The 13115-nt window shown below is 39.6% G+C and overlaps 1 protein-coding gene across 1 annotated transcript in view; it reads left to right on the top strand.

Annotated features, from left to right (window-relative positions):
- The first annotated feature begins 409 nt into the window (after nt 1-409).
- PDGFC (platelet derived growth factor C) overlaps nt 410-13115 on the top strand; it is a 120816-nt gene continuing 108110 nt past the window's right edge. The window contains exon 1 of the mRNA XM_053975652.1: nt 410-754. Within this exon, the coding sequence (XP_053831627.1) occupies nt 637-754 (118 nt within the window). The 5' untranslated portion in view covers nt 410-636. The remainder of the gene's footprint in view (nt 755-13115) is intronic.

Here is a 13115-nt window from a genome sequence, read left to right as displayed (position 1 = left end):
CAGCCTCCTTCTTCCCACCGACAACTTCCCGGGGCGTAAACGGCCGCGCCAGGTGCCGCCCTCGCCGTGATGGGACGGCGGGCGTGGGAGGGAGGGGGGAGCCGGCAGGCACGGCCCGAGCTGGCAGCGCGGCCGCCGAGCTGCGGGCGAGGGAAGCGCTGGTGTGTGAGCGCGGGCTGCCCGCCCCCCGCCCGCCCCCGCTGCCGGCTGACAGGTGCGCGCTCCTCCGCGGCGGCAGCGGCGGCCCCGCACCAGCCCCGGCTTCTCCGACCCCCGCCCGCCACGGCCACGGATTGTTTAGTCCTTGGGAAGCTGGTCTGGGTCCAGATTTTCCTTTGATCCTTTTTTTTTTTTTTTTTTTTTTTTTTTTTTTCCCTTTTTAAGAGAGAGAGGGGGAAAAAAAAAGCCAAAGGAAAACAAAACCTGGAGACACAGAAAAGGGCTCTAGGAAAAAGGGAAAAAGTTTTGGATGGGATTATGTGGAAACTACCCTGCAATTCTCCGCTGCCAGAGCAGGCTCAGTGCTGCCTTCTCCCCAGCGGCGCAGCCCGCGCCGGGCGCTGCTGAGAGACGCCCGGGCCTCGGTGCCGCGCCGCCAGTGCCTGCTGTGCCGGAGCCCCTCGCCCCGCCGGCCCAATGCTCCTCCTCGGGCTGCTCCTGCTGACATCTGCCCTGGCCGGCCGGAGGCAGGGGGCCGTCGCCGAATCCGATCTCAGCAGCAAGTTCGCCTTCTCCGGCGCCAAGGAGCAGAACGGTAAGGAGCCGCAGCGCCCGCCGCTGCGCAGCCCGGGGCAGGGCGGGGGCGGGCGCGCGGCCGGCGGGGAACGGAGCGGAGCGGAGCACAACTCCCGGCTCCTCTCCTCCCGCCGTGGTGCGGGAGCCTGGCCCCGGGGCGGTGGGCGCGGGGACAGCGCGGCTCTGCCCGCCGGCTCCGGGATAAAGGGCAGCAGCGTTCGGCGGCCGCCGGGGGAGTCCGGCGGCTCCCTCTTCTGCGGTACTTGAGGTGCAGAATGTGTCCCCTTCCCGTCCACAGCATCACCCTGCTAAAAAACCAAACAAACTGAAAACCAGCAACCTAAACCCAAGAACGAACCGCGCACCTTTGTACCGTAAATGCTTCGCTCTCGGGGGGTGGGTTTTTGTGTCTGTGCGTGAATGAGTGGTGTTTTGTACGGGCTGGAAACGAGCTAATCCTGCATAGGAAATGAGAATTACTTTCAACTTTCAAGTGTACCTGAAATGTTTAGAAAACTCTCAAATGCAAGTTCCCCTGGGCTGGGGCTGCGCAGAGCTGGAGAAAGACTCCTTTCATACAGCAAGGGCAGCTTCGGGGTGTGTAATTTGCTTAGCCTCTGAACTCCATATGATTTACATTATTCAGATTTTTAAGCGCCTTTCCTCTTGATCTGCTATTATGAAGTCATTTTAAAGAATACTTTACAAACTGTAACGTTATATACTGCATGAAACCACACTTACTGTAGAATATCTAAAATTAAGGCTGTTTGCATACATTCGTGGAAACCCTGGTGTTTAATGTACAGGGTGGGGGGCGGGGGGGTGTGTTTGAAAAATTTAGTACTTAGCATGTCAGCTAGAACAAGCTTTCTCCCTGGGCACAAACCAACACAAAAGGCCAAGCTGGGAGCTCTCAAAACTCTCTGAACTGTAATGAAATAAAGCAGAAACGCAGATTCAAGACTAATTCAATTCTCTTAACTTTGAACTTGGGACTCCCCTGATAAAAGTATTCTATGTCATATCTTCTAATAGAAAGCAAAGTTTCAGAGACCTCTGCGAGTGTTCTTTGAGTGGGTAGAATATGCAGTGCACTAACAAATTTAAAAGGGGGAGATTAATACTGCTGTGGCCTGGTAATGTGATGATATATGGCACCTGCAGACTGCCGGAGCTGCTGATCAAAGAGCAGCATGGGGATCAATCTCTAATCGCAGCAACTGTGAAGGGCCAGAGGAAAGTGATCAAAAGACTTAGAGACCGGGCTGTTCTGACAGGAAACCAATCAGACTTTGTGCACAGTACAGGAAATTATCTGCTCTGTGTGAGAAATCACTCACTTTGTACCCCTTCCTATCCTACCTGGTGTTTAGAGGCTTTAGGGCACCAGTTTGTGACAAAATGGGCTTGGCAATTATATACTGATGTCTTGTGCTGTTATGCTGCCTTCTCTTAAATTTCCATGGTGTGCATATGGAGCTTATCAACACACAGAGTATTGTCATTGCTTTGCTTTAACTTTGTCAGGACTGGAAAGAAACCTGCTATGCTGTCAGTCTCCTCTAAAAGGTTTGTTTCAGGATTCCAGGATAAGGCAGCTGGGCCCTGAAAGGCCTCCAGGGTGCAACAATGGGAGCACAACAGTGCAAAAGGTAGAAGCAAAACTGGTGTAAATAGGTGTAAGTATATGTGACAGTGCAAACTAGATTCTGTTCACATATATCAGAAATACAGCGGCCTTAGGTCAGGCTTCAACTGGTTTGCAATGAAATTTGGCATGCTCTAAGATACATTTACTACATCTTAGAACAAATGCAAAGCCAGGAGAAATTTTATTTAAAAAAAATGTCCTGAAACTGTATTATGTGGTAATTTATATTCAGAACAGTCCAGGTTCCTCTTGTAGCTTACTTTAAGTTTGCTTTGTAGTTGTTGAATTGCAAAACTTGCTTTAAAACACTAGCACAAGTTTAGGTATAGCTAAGTACCAACCTCTGACTTTCTTAACTGATTTTAATTATTTGGGGGATCAGTAACACTAGTCGAACCAGTTCTTACTTGATTTAATTAGAGTGATTTTTACACTCTGCTGCAATCTAAAGATTGTATAGCTTTTAGCTAGAGGCAGGTTAAAACTCCCTGGAGTATGAGAATGAGATATTGCTGTTCATGTGCCAAATAATCTCTGGTCAGGAGAGAGGGAGATTTTTTTTTACTCATGCAGTCTACAAATAAAAATTCTGTCCTCAACTTGTAAAACTGCTAAGTGGCCAAGAAGTTTTGCAGTAGAATGGATTTCAGTGTTACTCAGCTGCACACATGGGTGCTATCGCTATTGCTTCAAGGTGATGCTGAAGATGCCTGTGACCAGTTATTAATTCAGTGGGACTACTTGTGTTTCAAAGGATAAAGCATGTGCTTAAGGATTAACTAATATTTACTTATTTAATAGCTGGATTATATTAACTTCAAAATTACAATTTGACTCATTTGCTAATTATTTGCATAAGAATAACTCTCTTGGTTTTGCTGCATAGTGAATATTATTTTGGGTGGCAATTTCCTAGTGTAAATATTTTTTTTACAATTGTAAATTAAATATTTTAGAACACAGTGTTTTCCTGGTACCTCCTGGAAATTCACTGTGTTGGTTGTTGTGGGGCCAGTGTAGCTCCATTTGAAACCACTGAAAACTACTTCCATGTTTTTATATGCCTGCCCTCTGTTATAGTGAGATTTTCTTTTAACAGGTTTTATTTCTAACTCTGCTTGACAGCAAGGAGTTTGATGTGATTTCTGTGAAAAAATCCTATTTATATTTAATGTTTTTATTTTATTCCACTGAGTAAATAATCATCTGGAGGATCAAAGAAGTTTATGCAACAGTTTTCTGGAAAGTAAAATAGTAGTAAGTTGTGCATGTAGTGAGGGCTTCTGTTTATCTGGGTGGATTTAATTTCTACAATTCTTTGTCAGATTACACTTTGAAGGGTTTTTCATACTTAGGTGGCATTATCATTTCTCTTATGGCTCTTTAATGTATTTACTACAATTTTTCCATATTGAAGCAAAGAGTCAAGAAAACTTGAATGCTCAGTTTCTTTTAAATCACAAAACTGAATGTCTTATATTGAATTTGATGAATTGGATGGTTTACTTCTACTTTCTTCATTTCTATCTACTTTTGACTGCTGTTTTTGATGTAGTATCTTCATGGTGTTTCTGTAGCTTCAGAAATGTCTGAGGGGGCTATTGGTAGATTGAGTACTGTGAACGACTTAATTCTAGTGACTTAACTCTGTTAGTCTTAAGTGCACCTGCTTATGTGATGTTATTAGCTTAATCTGGATTTGATTACAACATGAGATGGCAGGAGAATCTAAGACCTGTTTTCTTGGCTGCCTGAAAGCAAGATGCAATAAATGTTTAAGGTGATTTTGCTAAGTTATCAGCTGTTATGTTTTCTATGAGAAACATGAGTGTATCTGTAGAAAATAATGTAAAAACTACTGTTGGATGCCATAAGCAATGATGTGTACATCTTATATGATGTGTACATTTCAAGTGTAGTACTGAATGACTTCAGAAGGCTGAGAACCTGAGGTTAGTTAGAAACTCACCAGGACCAACTAAAAAGACTGATTTTCCTGCAGTCAGTTTCAAGTATGAATGAACTGCAGTAAACAGAGTTGCTGAAGTAAATCTTAGAAAACTGAAGCACTTGATTTATGTCAAATTTGCAGCACAGGTAATGTGTCTGTCATGATCTGTCTTTTCACAGATCTTAAAAGGAATTAGGTTGGTTTTCTTCTTCCTTCACATGAATGGAAACCCTAAGAATAAGTTTCATTTACTGAACACTTCATAATCTATTTCTTAAATCTTCTGAAATGGGAAAGATTTATGTAGCTTAAAAAATCCAAACCCAAAATGTGTCCTTGAGACAGAGTTTGAAACTTGCATATTTCAGGCCATCCTTAGGAAAAGTTGGTGGATGCAGCTGGAGCTGAGTGAGTAGTTGAAGTGCCAGAAGAAGATTCTCAAGGTGATGAGAATCACCACGCCTACTCTGAACCACATAGAGGATTCCCTGATTTGTGTATGTCCAAAGAAAGCTCCCAGTTAATTCAGGGAGCGGGACAGCATCGCAAAAAAGGGTTTTGATTAAGTTCCTTTAACTTGGGTTGAACATCAGGAAAACATGTGGATGTCCAAGTGATGCAGCACATTAAATCCTTACAGACAGGAATGTCAGTGCTTTTGCTTGAAAGCAGAAAAAAAAATTGACTAAAAAATTCTCTCTTATAACTGAAGATACTTTATCCTGGCGTAATGCCACTTCCACTGGCTCATGTTGAATTGAAGAATGCCAGCACAGCCTATTGACTACTGCTGGGTAGCAAAAATTGTCTTAGTTTTGAGAAGATAAGGAAGAATAATAGATAAGCTGTGTCATCTAAAGGGAAATATGATAGCTATGCAAATTTTTTTCAAGTTAAATCTATTTTTGCCTAGTCCAAGGCTATTTTTGAAATGTTTTAAAGCTGTTTTCCTGGAAAGTAATGAGTTACAGCACATCCTCTTTTGACTTTAAGCAGAAGATTGTGACAAATTAGAGAAGCTGTTCAATGCAACAACAAATTGCAGAGGAAGAAAGTTTCTAAATTGGATTTTTTTGTGTTTGTAGTTGACTTCTGGCATGTTGTTTGCCATTCAGCAGAGTTATGCTTGGGACTTCTCATTAGTCCTGTTGCTTCTCTCAGTTTCTTCTGTTAGGTAAAATAAGGGTTTTAAAAGCACAGACTTTTTACTCCTTGTCTCAAATATGTAGTCATTCCGACCTGACCATGTATTTTTTTTAATGTTGAAATGGAATTTATTGTAAAATGGAGTCTTGAATGGAATTTAGCGTAAAATCTTATTTTTGCATTAAGTAATTCCTGTTAAGTTTGCAGATCGGACTTCAAAGCTTTGTCACGTTGTTTGGGGGGGTTTTAGTTTATCAGTTAGATAGAGTTTTATAATGGAGAAGAAACATGAGGCATACCTTGAGTCAGGGACAGCTATATTGACAAAGAGCTTATGTTCAACTTTGTCTTCCCACAAACATAATGTCTTTTATATCTTATAACTTTTTCCAGACCCTTTGAGTCTTAATTATTACATAGTCAACATGTAATAGCAAAGTACTGGTTTACATCATACAGCAGTGATTGTGAATTATAGCAGTGGTTTTGGGGGTTTCTGTCTCTGTTGGGTGGTTGCTGCTTTTGGTTTTTGCTATGTCTGGCAGTTCCTGGTTACTAGAAAGAGGATGTGCTGAGCAAGCCCACTTCCCTTATCGGGAAATGAGCCTCTTCAATTGCTTTGTAGATAGCTCTTGGTTTTGCCAGAGAGCCATGCCTTTGCTTTTTAGTCCCAAAGTGTATGCCATGGGAAATACACTTCTTGGTGCGTAAGCATCTTAAGAATTGGCCTGTACAGATGTAGCCTTTTAGCAGAAACCAGTGTGACTTAGAAAAAGTTACTGGAACAGAAAGGAAAGAGCTTACACATAGAAAACATAGTAATTTTAGTAGCACTTAAGTGGCTGTATGAATGCTTTCTTGTTTCAACGTTTCTGAGAAATTAATTGCATGGTAAAATTTACTCAGCCCTGTCATTCCCTTTTGGGGAGAACTTTTTCAGCTTGTGCTTGAATGTGAAATGCTTTTATTTAAGTAGGTAAGTGAAAATTCATAATGTGTTATTGTGAAGCTAAAATATCAACTGGTGTTTTGAAGGGGCTTTCTTAGACTGTAGGATGTTGTTTTAAGGTGACAATGCCTGGAAAATTTGTTCCTGGCTCCATCTGTAGATGTCCTAGCCTTAGGGCTCATCTGTCTTCTGATCACCTCTTCTTGGGATCGTTCTACTGAGATTTTTCAAAGAAATCTTCAATGTTACATTGGTCTATTTGTGTTTAATTTCATGATTCTACAACATACTAAGCAGTCTTCTTATGTGTGAAGGTACCTCATCTTTACAAAGCATGTGTGCAATAACAAGTCACTACATTTCCATAACTTATTCAGTTTCCACAGCAGTTGTTTGGCTGGGTGACAAAAAGCAGGACTCTGGATGCTCTGGGAGAAAGTCTTACACACAGAGAATACAAGAACTATTAAAAAACTAGTATAAACAAAGGAGAAAGCCCAGCTAATTCCTCAATCTCCTGTAAGCCTTCTGCATGAGAGTTTGCATGTGCAATTTTTTTTTTTTTTTTTTTTTTTTTTTCTTTTTTTTTTTTCTGATCTTACTTTTCTTCCAGCTATTCCATCTTTGTTGAGCATGCCCTCAGTTTTGGACTTTGGTGTTCTCCCTGCATAGGCATGACCTAATGTTTTTCCTGGGCTCAGACCCTGCTTGGCTTCTTGCCACAAATCCTGTGAGTGTGTGCCACCTCCAAGCCATGGCAATGTGCTTTCACCTTTGCTGACCAGATCCTGCTGGCTGCAGCTAATGTTAAAAGAACTCCTCAGCTGTTTAGTTAAGTCTCTTTGAGCCACTGGATTATTATTTCACTGCATGGCTATTCTCATTCTCGTGGGCTAATTTAAGACTATGCAGGTTAACTCTGCAGTGAGGAACTTCACAGTGATGGTTGCTGCCTTTGTTTTTGGAATTTTATTTTCTTTCTGCCATTTTTATATGCAGGTGTTTGGAGCTGGGAAAAGAGGATATGAATCAACCTCCCTTCAATACAATACAGGCAGAAAGAGAAATGAAATAAGAAAATTTTCAAAGGTTATTTCCCATGAAGTGGCTTCCTTTTATACTACCGAGAATGAGAGTTCAAGGGAATAATCAATAACACCTTTTTTTTTTTTTTTTTTCTGCAGCAATGTGCCTTTTAGTGAATTAATCCCCATAAATTATTCATTAAACTTGCCATTTTGTGGTAAATTCATTCAAGGTATCATTATAAATATGGATGTTTTAAGGAGATTCTTCTAGGCTGAAGGTCCTCTCTCTTTGTACCTCCCTGAAAGCCCAAAACATTGAATTAGTTAAAACTGGTTATTAACTGTGTTAAAACAGCATGCAGGCATGGCTTAGTTTGATCACTGTTGTGCTGATTTCTCCACATGAAGTGGAGGGTACCACTGAGTCTGAATAAAGCTTGGTAAAAGCAGGCAGACTGGGGCTTTCCTTTGGTCATGCATTATGGCTGGAATTAAAAATCTGTGGCTTTAATTTTTTTAGGGCTTGGTTTTTCTAGATGAACAGTGCTGTTGGTTGGGTACCTATCCTAATATGTTCCCTATGATACAACAGTACTACTAAAGGAAAGCAGGGGAGGTTCCAAGTTTCAGCAAATGTCTGGCATAGCCAGTGATAATTTTGGGTGTTGGATTCCTTATCACCCTTATGTGGCTTCTCTTGGAACCTTAATCTGTCCATCTCAGAAAAAGCAAAGAATGTCTTGGGAAGAGTAAACAAAGTTTCTTGTTTTTTCTGTACAGTTGATTCCTTTTTACATTGCTGCTGCTGTAGTATTCTTACTATGAATTGGCAATAAGTCATGTAAGAAGGTGGGGGGGGGAGGAGTTAGATGCTGCAGTTTATTAGAGAATTGATCCTGTAATCTGATAAATGGGCTTCAAACTAGATTCAGGCAGTAAAAGGTAAAGGAGTGGTGCCCCTTTTGTAGTTTCATTATTCTACATCCTTAAACCATTATTCAGTTTGGCACATATCAGCAAAGTTATACGTTTCTGTGTGTGTAAAATACTAGGGAGTGTAATGTTTGAAGAGTAGTTTACACTGGAAAAATGATTTTGGACATGCTCTTAACACACCTTCCCTGTCAATCTGTAGCCCCTAATTTCTCTATGCCTCTTTTTCAGCATTATTTGTTTAAAAGCACATGAAGTGGGAAAATGACCTTGCTGGAAGAGGTACTTATTTCTGAATAAATGCACAGTATCACTTGTTTCAATTGTTATCTTTAGTTATAGTCTTTTTCACAAAACTCAGTTGTCCAGTCTTTTACTAAACTGTTATTTAGGGAGCTTAATTGGATGAGCTATTGTATGATAGCAGCTAGAATATCTAAGTTTGATTTTTTTTTTCTATTTTATTACTTTTTCTCCCCCAGTGTAATTCTCTGTGTAATCATCCAACTGTGCTCACCCTTGTTCCAAACAATCCAAGGCATTAGTCCTAGGGGCTCCAAGTTCCTCCTTGGATTGACAGGGAAACCAGAACTCATTTAATACAATAGTTAAACATTAAAAAAAACATATGGCACAGGAAATTCTTTTGCTGTGTGTGAAGGTATGGCATTTCCAAACTGAAAGTGTTGTTCTGACTATTTCACCGGTAGTGGAGAGTTATATGAGGCCACTTCCATCTGCAGAGAATCTGTTTCACTTGCTTGTGGTTCTGGGGCTCATTCAAATGCTCTAAAACAAAATAAAAGGAATGGATGTAATAACTTCTTTATGGAAAAGTCATAAAAAGCTACAGGGCCATGTAAACAAATTGGGTCATTTACAAGATGTTTAAGTGATGGATATTCAGTACAAATTCAAAGGTGTGGATTAGGTTTTTACAGTCATCTTGACTGAATTTTGCACTCAACAAGATTTTCTTTCTCTGCCAGGAATGCCTTTGACACTAGAGAAGACAAATTTTCAGAAAAAGTGTTTTCAAACATTTCAGTACATTGAGTAAAGCCAAGATACAGAACAATTCAATACTGTGATTTGTTATTTTTCTAGGTGAATGAGGAGCCTTTCTTAATCTTCATGGTTACACTGGAAGCCGTAGTGGAACTTTGTAGTATTCCCAGGGAAAATCAACTGAAAGAGTTTCCCTTCTGGATTCAAACATGCCTGAACTAATTACAAAGCAACCATTTTGGCTTTCTACTCTGTCAGTATAAATAGATTTGCACAGAACAGCAGTGACTGATCCAAGTTAAGCTGTGTTAGTCACAGAAAAGTGTGTTGTATCTCATTGAAGCACTGAACATCTTATCCATGGTGCGTCACCTTGCAAGGCCCTCCCAATTTTATCACTTGTTGGGGAGGAGTGAAAAAATGATAACTATGACTTCTGCATGTTAAGATGCATTCTGTGGGTCATTTATTTGCTTTGATGTAAATATAAGCCTGAGGATGGACAATTTTCTCACATTTAGGGGAAGGATGTTGGTGTTAGCTACTGTGGGGTGCTTGCCTTCTCATGAGATGTGCTCGCTCTCTGACTCCCAAAGCAACTTCAATTGCCTTTCATAACTCTTCATGCGCTAAAATCTGCAGATCATTTCAGAAAGAAAATAACTTTGCTAAGCACAAGTCTGGAGTTGGTAGTAATTAACTGTACATGGGTGAAGCTCTTTGTTTGTATGTACAGTGCTAAATAATGAACTGTTGATGTATCTCTCTTGTGCTTGATAATGTGCTTGTGAAACTAACAGTTCTTACCTGGATAATGTGTATGTGTGATTATGCAGCATTTGAAGAAGTCCTTCAGAAAGGGATTTGAATGAATATTGCATCAGACAGTGTCAAGTGCAAAAGGTTTATATGTGTATTATTGATAATTTATGTTTCAAAAAGAAATTTTGGGGAAGTGATCTATCTTAATATTTAAAGATTTCCATGTCTTATTACTTAGTTGGTCTGTTGTTACACAGGGAGGTTCATACCTGCCAACATTTCTGTTGCTTGTGAAACTATAATGGATCTGAAAGGGAGGTAAAACCTCTTAATTGACAGCTAACAAGAAAGGGCTCCAAAACAAACATTATAAAAGGAGATTGAACTGTTGGATTTGACCTTGCCTATTGTTTTAAAATATGGCTAAAGATTCTTGATGGCCTTGCTTTATTTGTGTCATTCAAAAATCCCAGGACCAAGGTGTGCGGTATATTTATAATATTTATAGGCAGACTGGAGTCCGAAACTTTAAATACTCTAAAAATTTCTGCTAAGCACTCACTATATTTCTCACAGTATTTGCTGTTATGAGAAGTCCCAAAGTACTTGCCTGTAGTGTTAATGCAGCTTTGAAATGGAGATTGAATTTGTGAACGGTTGAGTCTTTCAGCAATCCTTACCTATCTGCCTAAAAACCTTTATAAAGATTGGCATAAGATGCTAAGAACAGTCTTTTTTTTTTTTTTTTTTTTTTTTTTTTCCCCCCCGTGATTTTTCCTTGGGAATCTTTATTCTATACCTGTTCTCAGTACCTGCAAGAACTGGTATGTGTGTTGGGAAGTGGGTGTACTGGCATAGAGTTAGAGTTTGATACCTTGTGAAGGCTGACCTAGAACAGAGACTAGACAGAGCTAAAGAGTAAAGGAGTAAAGTAGGTATTTATTAAGAGGTCTCAAATGGATCCACCTTGGGCAGCACAACCCAAAATGGCCACAAAATGAACAACAGATCACAGATCTCACACTTGTATAAGTTTTGGTCCATTTTCATATTGGAGCTAATTGTCCAATTACAGCTTTAGCCCATGAAGTTCCATCCTTCTTGTTTTCTCTCTTCGGTCCACTGTTGTTTATGCTCTTGGGCCTGAGATCTGGATCAGCTATCCTTGGGTCCCCAGCTAGAAAAGGAATTGTTTTGTCTACCTATTCTGTGGAGAGAGCTTACTGTCCCCTAATAAGAAGCCTAGACTTACACACTAAAGCAGAATACAATCTGAAAAATATAAAAGTTGAAACCTGAGACATCAAGTTGAATAATTTTCATTTGAAGGTAGACCACTGAGATTGTCTTTGATATTACCTAACACCTCAAGAATGCCACACCTCGGCAAAGTATGACAGTAAAGAGAGCTCTGTTGCTTAAATACCTACCTGATTTGCAAAACTTTCATATTGCTTGTGGGGAAAAAGATGGTTTTGTATAGTTGTCAAGTAGAAAGATAAACATGTTTCTAAAGTGTGTGCCTGCCTTATCAGCAAGAATCTTACAAAACTCTGATGTGCCTCATTTGTCAAGATACACGTGGAAGTTGGTGTAGTGGTAATACCCAATGAAGTAGCAGTGAAATGTTTCCAAATTGTTATTGTTTTTAACATAGTTAAAAGAAATGAAATGAAAACTCTAGTTTTTCAGAAAGCAAGAATCAGAGACTCTCTTGTTTTAAGTTGGCTTGGGCAAGCAGTGGTGAATATTGGAGCCAAAAGTATTTTGAATGAATTCAAGGTGGGCTATCAGTGTGTTAATAGGTCCTAAAACATTCAATAAATTGTGTAGCGTTTAAATAGTAATTTTTATATCTACATAGAGATCAACTAATGCTAGGTAACATGACAATATTTACATTTTATTTTCATTTTCTTGGGTTTGGCAAGAATGGAATCTTCTCTGCTCTTCTGCATGTCAACTGTTTTTAAAATCATTCAATTCCAGGCAATAGTGGCTTTTGAACATGTGTATCACCGGCCACATCCAAGCTGCATGTTGAGCTCTCTGCTCCACAGAGGGATAATGTGTGGTGGCAGAGGGTTCACAGCATCTGGTTTTGGAATTTGTGTGTACCCAGATGTTGCTACTGAATGCAGAATATAGGAGCTATTGGTTTCTGGGTCCTGATTCCCTAGCCCTACTCTAGGATCTTCAAAAACAACTTTGGAATATGTAGGACTTTTTTTTTTGTTTGGCTTTTTCAGTGTTTTGGATTTTTTAAATTTAAGTGCATGATCACGTATTTGTTAATAACTAATTTATTAAAAACAATTTTTTATTGCTGCCTCTACTGCAATCCCTTGGCTGATTTAAGACTTCAGAGTCAACTAAAATATAATTATTTTCAGAGGTAGCTGGTTTTTCTGTTGCATTTTTCTTTCCATTGTTTTGCTGAATATTCATTACTTTGAAACTCAAAGTATACTCTAAAAGATATCTTATAACATACTTAAATAAAAGTAAGCTGTTATCAAAAATATTAATTTCTGTCACTGCTTTAGTCAAATCCTTAACATAAAAGCAGTTCTAAAGTTGCTAATTGCTATAAAGTATGCCATTATATCCACTAGCAATTTATTATACATGCTAAGTATGTATATTGTTTTATAAATAGTGTGTTACCAGCTGACTTGCTCTAATCCCTGAACTTCCCCGCTGGCAGGACTTTGGATTGGATAGATGTAAAAGATGCAAAGATGTATTGCGGAGTTGTTCCCTAAGATACACAAAAGGGCTTGACCTTGTATGAGGAATTCCATTGAAGTTGGGAAGTGATTTGATCTAGTTAGAATGAAAAAGTTATATGATGCACATTTGCAAGATCAAGACCTTGTCATTAATTCAAAGCCTGGAAAAGGGAAACATCTTGATGACTTCTTTTTCAGATTTTTGATTATGTCTATT

This window comes from Vidua macroura, chromosome 4 (genome assembly GCF_024509145.1).
Source record: "Vidua macroura isolate BioBank_ID:100142 chromosome 4, ASM2450914v1, whole genome shotgun sequence".
Lineage (NCBI taxonomy): Eukaryota > Metazoa > Chordata > Aves > Passeriformes > Viduidae > Vidua > Vidua macroura.
Note: the sequence above shows the minus strand (reverse complement) of the source record. Positions and strands in the feature narration are given on the sequence as shown.